At 42.9% G+C, this 11,542-nt stretch overlaps 1 protein-coding gene and 1 long non-coding RNA gene across 3 annotated transcripts; one reads left to right on the forward strand and one right to left on the reverse strand.

Annotated features, from left to right (window-relative positions):
- Positions 1–1,614: 1,614 nt before the first annotated feature.
- On the reverse strand, positions 1,615–7,279 carry LOC129595164 (uncharacterized). 2 transcript variants are annotated; one of them, XR_008691278.1, is made up of 4 exons: positions 5,935–7,279; positions 5,196–5,385; positions 4,380–4,507; positions 1,615–2,293 (listed from the first exon to the last, which is right to left on the reverse strand). It is a non-coding gene; the product is annotated as an uncharacterized LOC129595164 (long non-coding RNA). The 2 variants fall into 2 exon arrangements; XR_008691277.1 differs by lacking the exons at positions 5,196–5,385; positions 5,935–7,279 and adding an exon at positions 4,660–4,738.
- Positions 7,280–8,107: 828 nt separating this feature from the next.
- On the forward strand, positions 8,108–9,206 carry LOC129595162 (uncharacterized). Its single transcript, XM_055492078.1, has 4 exons — positions 8,108–8,256; positions 8,339–8,564; positions 8,626–8,684; positions 8,745–9,206. Exons 1-4 carry the CDS (start codon positions 8,197–8,199, stop codon positions 9,015–9,017), a joined length of 618 nt encoding a protein of 205 aa, XP_055348053.1. The 5' UTR covers positions 8,108–8,196; the 3' UTR covers positions 9,018–9,206.
- Positions 9,207–11,542: the final 2,336 nt, after the last annotated feature.

Genomic DNA, 11,542 nt, shown 5'->3' on the forward strand with positions numbered 1-11,542 from the left:
TCTTGAAGGTGGGATGATCAAGCGAAATGGGGATTTTCAGAGGATAAAGGCAAAAAGTGCGGCAGCATGCGGAACACCATAACTGGACTAATTGTAGTTCTTGGAGGCAGGGGATCAGGTAACTGCACAATGTAATTACATCCGATGTTATTACTGCATGCCCTTTAATAACGGCTGATCGAAATTTCACAGTCACCTGAACCAGCCTCTGAAGACTAACCGGTCAGCTGCTTATTAAAACATCAGATGTTTATTAGAAGTGGGAATGCAACCCGACCCGACATAGAGTTTTGATCGGTCCCCAGTATCACCCCCTTTCATTCACCAATTGACATTAGAGCAAAATACATGGTGTATTGCCATTAGGTTGGCGTATGAAATAAACCCGAAATCTCACGTTCTGTTAGGTGTAAAATTCGAAACAGTGAAAGTGCACTGGATCATTAGTTTGCTGACTCTCCCGCTCACTAGTCATTTCATTGCCACTTTTCACTGGAAAGTTTGTCTGCCCGGTGGTGTATGTCCGGTCAGTTGTGGTAGCTCGATTACTTGCTTATCTAACCGATTCTTTGCACTAGACAGTACTGGTAGTTCAGTGGCCTTCTCACCTAACGAGCTCTGCGCACTGGACGCAGACACCCTGTGAGTCCTGCGAGTCCTATACGCGGTTGTCGACAACCGCGTAGTGACGCCCTTGGGGATGATAGCGGTCTCGTGGACGTAGTTCCAGCGGCCGGGAACGACCGCGATGAAAAGCGAGATCTCGATGGCCGCCTCCAGGTTGTGCACGGCGGCGTCCATGACGATCACGCCCAGGCTGTTGGTGGCGGGGAACTGGCCGTGGCTGTAGTACCAGAAGGAGATGCGGCCCTGGCTGAGCTCAGCCTCAAAGGTCACGTTGGGCGACCGGACGGCCAAGACGTGGCCCGGTCCGCCCTTGTCCGCCGGCTAGCTGTCGGAGAAGCAGTGGTTCACCAGAAAACTGTCGTCTGTGGAGTAATCGCGCTAGTGCGTAATTTACGTTTCGCTTCAACACGCGAAAAATCATACAAGAACGTCAATGTTGTGAAATTATCAAATCCCGCCACTAACCACCTGTTTGTCTAAATACGGCCACATTTTCGCATACCTGATTGTCAGTAACCGCAACATACTGAATCATCTCATAAAAACAACAATCATTATTATGCACAATGACGTCGAGAAATGGCACGATCAACGATGTATATTGCTATCGACATTGAAAGCCATCAGCAGTACTCTATCCGCACTCAACAAAACGAAATGCGTCTATATACTGTTTATTTCTTTTAAAAAGAAAACTACGAAGATCCGTTTGTGAAATCGGAAAACTTGTGGCGCCTTTCATTGCTCCCCAACTGTATGTCGACAAAATCGCAAACAAATTCTGACATTTTCGGTGTGCAAATACGGGAATTGCGCTTGAATAGGCTACCGTTCAATAGCTACATAGAGTGGTTGGTCAAAAGAATTTTCAATATCTGTATTTATAAAAATATTTCATCAAGTATTATATTAAGCTTTTTAATTAAGTATTTCATTAAGCACGGTATATTTATATATGATCACTGCGCACTGCACAACGCGGGAAGACGGAACATATATAACTGTTTTACCGAATGTTTTGTGCCACTACTCTACGAGATCACCGCACAAAATACGGTATACGATCGCTAGTCAGCAGTTTTAAGAATTCCTGTCATGTCGGCAAAACCAAATGACAAACATTTAGACCATATTTCATTCGTGTAGCAAAACTTTCAATATCCACCACTGAAACGAAATTCCCGGCAGCGAATGCGTAACATTTAAAGTCAACACAACTTCCTGTGCTCCGGTCTCATTGTGCGACGGTGCCGGTACACTGCTGTAATCCGCCGACGTCTCCTATCCGTTAATCGTTAACGTACATGTCACCAGCTCCCATCGACCAAACAGTCCTTCCTGCAAATCGCACTCCGCAGCCACTTCGTCCAACGCTTGAAAAATTAGATCATCTACGCGCAGGAGCTCGCACGCTTAGACCTGACCTTTTTTAAAAATGAAATCTTTTTTGGCAAATGGAAATTCCAGAAATATTCAAAGTCAACGTGCCGGTATTCGCATGTAACATGATGCTGTCGATGGCGACGAAGCTGTTGGGTGGTATAAAGAGACTGGTCAGCTACAGTCGCCGGCGCGGTGCAGGGGATCGATGCGGATTCCACTGTCCGAGCGGTGCCGGACCGAAAAGAGCGTATTCTGGAGGTGCGACCACTGACGCGATAATAAACTGCAGTATAATAAAATTATTACGGACATTGGGAGTAGCAGTTTATTTCCGCATCATTACCGGCTTAAAATTACACTTTACAGCTTTAGCTGAACTGCATGTCATCCACGATTTAAAAAATAAGTTAATTATTTGCAATTTGCAATGGCCAACGCGGTAACTGTGACATTTGGCAATATTAATTTATAGGCTGACACTTCCATAATGAAGATGAACCTCCATTACAACGATATCATAGGCTTCACAGCAAAACCGTAGAAAATTGGCTGATATGTACCCGAGTAAAACAGCTTGAAAAAAAACGTCAGTTGAATGTGTTATTGCCTCAAAGGGAACGGATGTGTTCGAATTTTGTCCTTTAACTAACGTTCAGCAGTCAGCTCATGGTTTTTTTATAAACTGTTTTACTGGGGATATCTATACAGATGTACGCTAATGATTGCTTCTATATAAATATTAAGGTCAGTTATTTACAACAACTTAGCTTTTTCAACAATACCAAATTCGAAAACAGTGGAGGTTTGTGTAATAGATACTTACTTAAGTTTTAGCAGTGTAGCAAACTAATAATTAAGATCCTGGAAATATTTTATGTACAGAAAGATCATAGTGCAAATGCTTTGTCATTTCTAGCCACCCTGTTAAATACACTAATATTTTGCTACACAAGCACGACTAACTAATGTCCTCAGATTAAATTACAGATTAAACCATGTACTATGTAAAATTAGTCTTTTCCGCAAATTTTTCTGTTGAATACTTATACGAAAATCGGTTGCAGGATGAGCAATTCAAGAAGGAAAGTATCGTTCGTCGTAGCGAAATTTAAAACTGCGTATCCAATTACGCGTTAAACAATCAATAAAAAATACTTTTAAACAATGTAAAATATAAATCACTGCTTTAAAAAGTTAATTACAGTTCTAATATCCCAAGAAATGATTAAATTATCTATTTCTTAACGCAGTGTCGACAAGAAATCGTCGTATACGCAAGAGAAGCAGCCAGAAGAAAGCCGCTGCACTATGGTCCTTCTCCAGCGCTTAATTATCGAGCGCGCTCGAGCCGGCGGCCCAAATGGGCGTGGCCGGGAGTTAGTTGGAGGTGGCCACGTACACTGCGAGACCGGCTACGTTACGGCCGCTTGTTCGGTAGAAAAACTACACAGCGAAATAAATCATAATGAAAAGACTTATCAGATTTTCCAGTACCCTCATGAATGGGTTAAGTACGCAAAAGAAGAGTAGTTCATACATAATTCAATAATTAAGCAATTTTGGCAAATTGTCAGCACCTCTTGGCAGTGATTAACCTAGTGAATGCCACAATACTACATCAGGAGCAGTAACAGGAACGAACAATGCGTAAGCGGCCATTAACCACCATTATTAACACACTGCCATTAATGAGTGGACAAATATGAAATATTATTTATTTGAAATTTTATTTATTACTGAATAAAGTGTTAGGCTTCGTTACCAATAAAAAAAACCAACAATAAAATATCAAACGTCCAAATCTTAAGAAGATGAAAAGACAGAAAATTGTAAGCACGCGAGTACAATAATTAATGGACAAACTGAGAAGGTAACTGCCGGCATTTTGCAATACAGATAGACAGCCAACTGTGGATTCCACTGCGATTTCACTGCGACTGCTGACTGCCGGGAAAAGTTCCGCTATAACCATTCGACCAGTCAAAAATAAACTTCAAAACTTCTGCCAGAAATCGGATATTATTACAAAAATCACGATAAAAACTTATTAATAAATTATTGTTTTTAAAGTTACTTATTCGCGTGATCTTAGCTATTTTTGAAATGTTGCAACTGAATTTTTGTTTTCGCTGCAGACTGCCACAATTCTACGTTCGCATGCACTAGAACAGCATGTTTGATAAGTGATAACATACTGCTAATTACGCAAATAGTACAATGAGCAATTCACAGTTTTAGTAGCAATGTCAACCACACTCGGTCCAGTTGCATGTCCAGTTGTAACCACTATGATTTAACAATGTTTTGTACTGACTGTAGAATGCTTGGGTGTTATGTTTACAGATATGTGGAGAACGTTTAGGGCGTACCTGATGGAGCATCCGCGGCACCGGTCACCACGACGTTTTCCTTCCAGTGTCCTTACTTTCTATACATCGAAAGTGATGGTGAACAGCGAGATGCCAATGGAACCGCGATCACTGACGCGATAACAGAACTACAACACCACCAAATAATTGCGGACACTGACAGAATGCAGTTTTTTTCCAAAGCTTAACGATGAAATGAATTTTCAACAACAACAAATTAAGAAATAAATTATTTATCTGCAACATGCTGTAACGTGGGGCCTTATGGGCGCCCACGTACCTTCGACGGCGAAGCAGCGGAGAACCCGGATTGAGGCTTCAATGCCGAAATCTAAGGTGCGCACCGTGGCGCAGCAAACACCGACTAATGAGATCGGATCCTACAGCCAGCGCAGCTGTGCTGTACGTCCGTCAAACACCACAGAAATGTGTGGGATGGAAATCCCCAGAAACAGCGAAACACAACGGCGAATGGCCAATCGTGAAGGCGGAGCTATCGGCCTTCACAATGCAGGTAACGCTAGTATAACAGTGATCTTTCACAACATCCTATACACCTGCATTTTTACAAAGACGATGGGATTAAACTGACAACATCATAATGACACCAAAAGAAAACCGTAGAAAAATGGCTGTTGCACGGCCGCAATAGTGGCTCAGTGTCTGTTATGTGCAATAAACCAACTATTCTGCAACACTAAGTAACTCGAACACAAATAATTTTTTGCAGTGAGTTATTAATTACTTGCTGCAGATTATCAGATTAGATTACGGTTAAAAGGATTTCTGCCAATTCCTTGCAGTAAGTCATTATACCTGGATTGTCAGCTGGTGTCCGTGTCCGGCCGGTGTGGCCGCAGGGCGTGGCCATGTAGTTGCCAGCGTGGGCGGAGGCGTTATTGTGCGAGGCGGCCACCGTCCACAGGCTGGCGTCTAGCTAGGTTGTGCCAGGCTCACAGGTTATTGGCTTCAAACCTGCAGGAAACCTCTCCGCCGAATGCCACAGCTGAAACACACGTACCACTTCAGATTGTTTTTCTTTCCGTCAGCAGTACGCGACATAATTACTAAGTAATAATTGCTTATACTGATGCTTTTCAGGTTGCACGCATAGAAATTGAATTTCCAAAAAACATGCAGCACAAGTACGAGTACTACGTACGTAAACAGATCAATCGTAGTGCAGCGGCGATACCTCATGTCGTTCCACGTTCCTGTCATTTGTTAATCGTATAGTAGGCTTGTGGCATTACTGTGCGCAGACTTACTTAAATTTCGATTCAACTTAAAAGGATCTTCTCCCTTCCATTTTTTTTACTCAATCACAAAAAAATAAACCAAATCTATCGGTACTATCTTGATGCTTCAAATACTTATACATCCGTTTAAACAAGGTCACTACCGACGCGTGGGGAGAAGATTCTTTGTCAAGCACTATCCTTACTGACCGTGCACAGTTTTAGCTCGTCACAAAACTTCGGATTACATTAATTTTATTTATGCACGTTGAAGCGCTACGAACGGCTAAAGCTCAGAAGGCAACCAAGCAGAGTACCCAGAGGTTCTGTGGGGGCCAAGCCGGAGGGTATAGGGTTGGTACATAATTAAATCAAGGAACCTTGGCGGAATCGTCGAAAGATAAGGGCGCCACGTCGTTGACCTAGAGCTGTTTGAAATTGTCGGCTTCCCACAGGAGGGAACGCTCATATGCCCGGATGCTGTTGCGGATAAGGATGGCGGCGGGCTGGTTGAGAGTGGGCAGGGAGCTGCTGCTGACCAGCATATAACTCTCCTTGACATCGCTGATGTCGTAGCCGGGCGGATAGTGAGTCCCCCCACCGGACGCCAGTCATCTGTGCACTGCCAGCCGCTTGTCTGAAAGTCTTCAAAATCGTAGGTCACGCTGGTGGATTGGGCCTGTGGGATGAGCAGTTCAAAAAGGAAAGTGTCATTCATCGCAAATAATTTTAAAACTGCGTATCCAGTTGCTCGTTTAGCGATTAATACGAAATACTTTCGAAAAATACGATACACAACCAAAACAAACAATACAAAATCCTGCTTTAAAAAATTAATTTAGAATTTTGAAACCGTGAGGAATGATTGCATTTTCATTTCTTAAAGCAGTATCGGCAAGCTAAGGAGTAGTAGAAAGCCGCCGCACTACGGTTCTTCCACAGCGCTGAGTGTTAGTCTCGATTCAACATGGCAACAACACACACAGTGTAGAATTAGCAAGTTATTATTTATTCGAAGTGTCTCGGGGTCATGCTCCTGGATGGAGGTCATGAAAATATCAAGCTATATGCTGAGTTATCGCTTGTGCTGTACGCGGTGGTATAATAAATAAGTTCCAGGCTCGGGGCAGCAAAGTATTGCAATTCAGTACATACAAAGTATTCCAGTACAAAATATTGCAATTCCAATAAAAACGGTTGCGCCGAGACACTTCGGCTAACTACGTAATAGTAATAGTAACAAGATCTTAATGAAGTGCGAAAAAATTTCAAAGTCTGTAATGTCAAGAAAATATGAGCGGGTAAAGCAGCAACGGTCTAAGCTTTTACCTTTCTAAACGCTAAGGAGTTTCTAAAGCCATTTCCAAAAATACAACCTGTGCACACGGTCAGTGCCCGTGTTTTACCGTGTATCCAGCATTGACCGAATCGTTATTGTACTGAACCAAGAGTTGAGCCACTTTTCTAAGTTTCCTTTAAATTAGTCCACATGAAAAATGCTAGAACCATGGTTCTGGGTAAAAACGATCTTCGTGATTATTTCAGTACGTTTTTATACGACCACCTCGTATATATTACAGTATTTGATGCGGACAGGATCGGAATCCTAACGAGACCCCTGGTGCCCGTCTTTGCGTCCGAAATCTTATTTTACTCATGACTCCCCAACTGGATATAGCGCAAATAACGGTTGCGCTTTATCATTTCACACAATTCAATAAAACAACTCAAAAAATTGTTAACGTTAGCAGTTGTGAAAGCGCAAACTCTTTTAAATGCTCACGAATTTATAAGAGTTGTACGTTACGGCCCGTTTCCCTTGAAACGATATTTAAAATTTTGTAACGTATGTTAACAATTTAAATAGAACGTATCTTGATATTTAAGGTTAATGCCTGGGGAAAGCCTGCAGTGCAGAATGACATTTTCGTCATGCTCACTTGTAGGAAACAGTAGCAAAGAGTCTGCATAATCAGAACGACGAGCTCTAAATTCACAAGCTCAAGGTCAATGCATTAAGTGTCTGCAAAGTGTTGCAAAAGTCGGTAATCCAATTTCATAGCATCAGTAATAAATTAAATTACCGGCTCGAGTTTACCGTAACGACGGTAAACATGTTGAAATTCGTGCTTTCACTTAATATTCATGTCGTAAAAATGTCATTATGAATTGTGTAATTACTGTTGATAGGGTCGTTTAAACGAACTCGTTACACTTACAGCTACAGATATTATAGCAGTTTAAAGAGGTAATACGAAACCGCGTTAGTGATACAACAAGGATTACTGGGTGTGCTATACAAGCCTAATGTTCCAAAATTCGCATTCGTTGTGATTTTGCTCTAATTAACTTGAGGCGCTTTTGTTCTACAGTCAAACCGTTAACCTTCATTCTACACTAATCAAGGTTATGCAAAGCTGCGGAAGTTAACGCGCTCGCCAAGTTCGAATCGAGGTAGTACAGGTTGGCTCCATATAAAAGAACTGCGGATCCGGTGAAATAACCAGCAGTAACGTTCAAGCAGCCTAATTACCAGCAACTTTTTTCTGGGCATTAACGTTGATATTTTAACCGTCGCCATGAAATCCGTCCTGGTTCTTCTTGCCGTGGTCGCAGTGGCATCTGCTGCCAGCCTTAAGGTAAACTGTTACCACAGTTTTTTTAAACACGTTTTCATGAACACCTAACAATGTTTAATTCACTTCCCCTTTTTGCATGCAGGCCAAGCGCGCTGTGAAGACCCAGAATCCGTTGGCTTTTGCTGCACTGGACCAACTGCGCGGAAAATCCCGATTGAGCGTGCCCGACCAGTACAACCTGATCGCCACCGCCCAGGCCGGTCAAGACTACCCCAACAACGCTGTGATCGAGCAGGGATCTTTCGACTGCAGCAGCACCCATCAGCCCGGTTTCTATGCTGATCCTTCCGCGACTTCCCGATGCCAGAGTAAGTCTACCATGTGATTCTCTACAACAAATGTGCCGTTTAACAACTCTCTGTATTGCAGTCTTCCACCGCTGCGATGTCAACGGCAATCTGACGTCGTACCTGTGCCCCAACATGACTGTACGCCACCGCGCGCTCTCATTGGCTGACTGAATTCTGACGATCTGTCTTTGTTTACAGGTATTCAACCAGATCACCCTGGTCTGCAACTGGTGGTTCGACGTGGACTGCAGCAAGGCCGCCTCTTTCTACGACTACTCCAACAGCCGTCTTTACCAGGGCGCCAATGTGCCGCTGCTGGATGACGTTGTCCGCAAACTGACCGGGGCTGTTGCTTCCGGAAGTGTGGAGGTCGCCGCGCCGGCTCCGGAGGAAGCCGCGCCTGCCGAGGCCCCGGCTGCTGAAGCAGCTCCGGAAGCGGCACCCGCTGAAGGCGAGGCTGCTGCTCAGTAGATGAGGCGGACGTGACCTTTGGACTGCTTGCTCGCTGAGTCGCTGTCGACCTCCGATCATGCGTTTCCTACATTGCACAGATTTTGTAAAAACGACCTGAAACTTTTGAACAATGAATGTGATCGCTGTACGAATGATGCTTTGAGCTTGATGGAAAAACAAGGAATAAATCAACCGACCAATTGCGGGTTCTCAATGGTTGCAGCTGGCTCGTTTGAGCTCGTTAGTAATTCAAAACAGCGAAGACATAAGCAGAAATCTGAAACCAATGACACCGGCTCATAACTGCCAAGAAATACGATTCTGAAATTGGAAATAACACTACTGACCGTGTAAGTTGTGATTAATGTTTTCGAGAAATATTCATACGATATATATACACAAAATACACTGTAGTTATCTGATAAGAAATACCGCTGTATTCGGCAGCAGACTTCAACGGGCTGTGCTTGCAGAAATTATTTAAAAATTATTGATAACTTAAACAGTTCTGTATGCGCTATGCACGATTTGTAGGATATACTGGGCGACTGACTCGTACGATGGAGTAATAATATCTTTAAGCAAGTACATTTTGCTTTTTTACAGCTGTATACGGAACATACGTATAAATATGCATATGCGTTTATATGTACATATGCATTTTAATTTATATTTTGCATTCAATAAATTTTTCAATTTAAACGCAGTATGAGTAATCCATAACCTGAAATTCCCAGGAACCTCCACGGTACCGTCGACCGGCATAGACTCGACATTTGCCACCGGGAAGTAATATTCTGTCATTTGTCTTCCTGCGAATCCTTGTAAATTCATTAAGACCACAGCAAAAAGTATATACACACGCAGCGTACCGGTCTCGCTTTCGAGACTGATCTCGTCGATGCCGGTCCAGCTGTCGAGGCGGGTGAAGTGGCTCTCCAGGATCAGCTGACAACGGCTGGCGTCGGCCCCGTCCGCCTGTCGGATGCTGATGACCGCACGCTGCCACACGCCGATGTCGCCGTGGCCGGTGTGCCAGACGGAAGTGGTGGGGAAGGCGTCGCTGACAGCCAAATACGAGCTGATACCTGGTACGAATCGTCCGCTAGTTCGGTAGTAAAACTCGATAAAACTAGAGAAAAATACTTATGACTTTGCACGCAACTGTCATGGCCGACCATTAACAGATGAAGTCCCGACAATAATATGCACGTGTAAAATCAGTTTAATTAATTAATTAATTAATGCAATTAGTCAGCCATCCGGAAAGCTCATACATAAATTTGCGCTTTCACAGTAAGAATCTGTTAAATGAACACGTCTATATCCATTTTCTTGCAAATTTACCATTTCATTCATTTCGGATTTACTTATTTCAAATGTCATGGCTGAAAGCTTGCAAATACTGTAGATATATTTACGGTTTTACTGAATATGTAAATTTAAGTTAAGGTCATTCCCAACCACTGCCGGGATGTATGGTGTACCTCAATGTTAAACGGCTGACTGCAGTCGGAATCCAGATTGGCACTCCTCAGACGCGCCACACGGCTGGCGGGGTAGGGAACCGCTTGCGCAAAGAAGCGCCCACGGTAAGCGGCGACGATACAGCTGCCGACGCTCTCCGTCACGAACCTCTGGGATATGTGGGGGTTGGGGTCCAGGTTGCGCCACGACTACGAGCACAGTGTTTTGTTCTCGAAGTCACAGCTGATGGGCCCGTTCCACGCCGGTGCTACATTGAACCGACCAATAAAATAAAGCGGCAAAAAACTGAATTTTCTATTCTTTTAAAATATTTATATCGCACATTGTCTTCATATCAAGCGATGTACATATTATCGTGTTACACGTAATTATCGGCTTGGGCTAGTACGTCACTTCACTACGATATCGCTGTAGAATTTAAATGTAAATGCTCTGTGCAGGCACTTATCGTGTGCGTTTTCGCACTGGCCTTGCTATCATCAGATTTTTTTTATATTTATTTCCGTTCTTAATCAATATTCAAAAAAGATACAGTAGAAACAATTTTTAACCCATATAAATTAAATTATGTGATTTTTTATTTAAAAATTAAAACATTTTAATTCATACTAAGTTACATAACAAAGGGCGGAGTGCGCAGTTCGGCGGTGACGGTGTCGTTGCGCACAGAACGGTCCTTCACTTCATCCAGGTACTGTACATGTAGCCACGACCTGTATTAATGTTAAATATTCATACCCCAGTTTTTGCTAACATACTTTTTAACATTAAGGGAGTTTATATCTGTTTCAGATTAGTTTTCTTCGTCGTTATTATGTCATTCTTTTTACTGCCGAATTTTTCTGATAGATTTTGCAGTGCTTATAACCGGGTTCAGAGTACTAGTGCTAAAGTAGGTTTGTAATGCGTTGGTTTATCATTATGAAAAATGCTGACTGATCAAAAACGCACCTGACTGAGCATCCGTTGGTCCTGAGCATCCGTCGGTTTCAATGTGTTATGCTGAATCACTAACTATCGTCCATACAGTAAATATTACGTACTAAATTTCAATT

This window comes from Paramacrobiotus metropolitanus, unplaced genomic scaffold (genome assembly GCF_019649055.1).
Source record: "Paramacrobiotus metropolitanus isolate TYO unplaced genomic scaffold, Prichtersi_v1.0 Parri_scaffold0000075, whole genome shotgun sequence".
Taxonomy (NCBI): Eukaryota; Metazoa; Tardigrada; class Eutardigrada; order Parachela; family Macrobiotidae; genus Paramacrobiotus; species Paramacrobiotus metropolitanus.

Bases quoted from the DNA above. Each gene is read 5' to 3' on its own strand.
- LOC129595162 (XM_055492078.1), top strand. From the start codon at position 8,197: ATGAAATCCGTCCTGGTTCTTCTTGCCGTGGTCGCAGTGGCATCTGCT. The intron at 8,565-8,625 runs GTAAGTCTACCA...TCTGTATTGCAG, and splicing joins CGCGACTTCCCGATGCCAGA to TCTTCCACCGCTGCGATGTC. The intron at 8,685-8,744 runs GTACGCCACCGC...CTTTGTTTACAG, and splicing joins ACCTGTGCCCCAACATGACT to GTATTCAACCAGATCACCCT.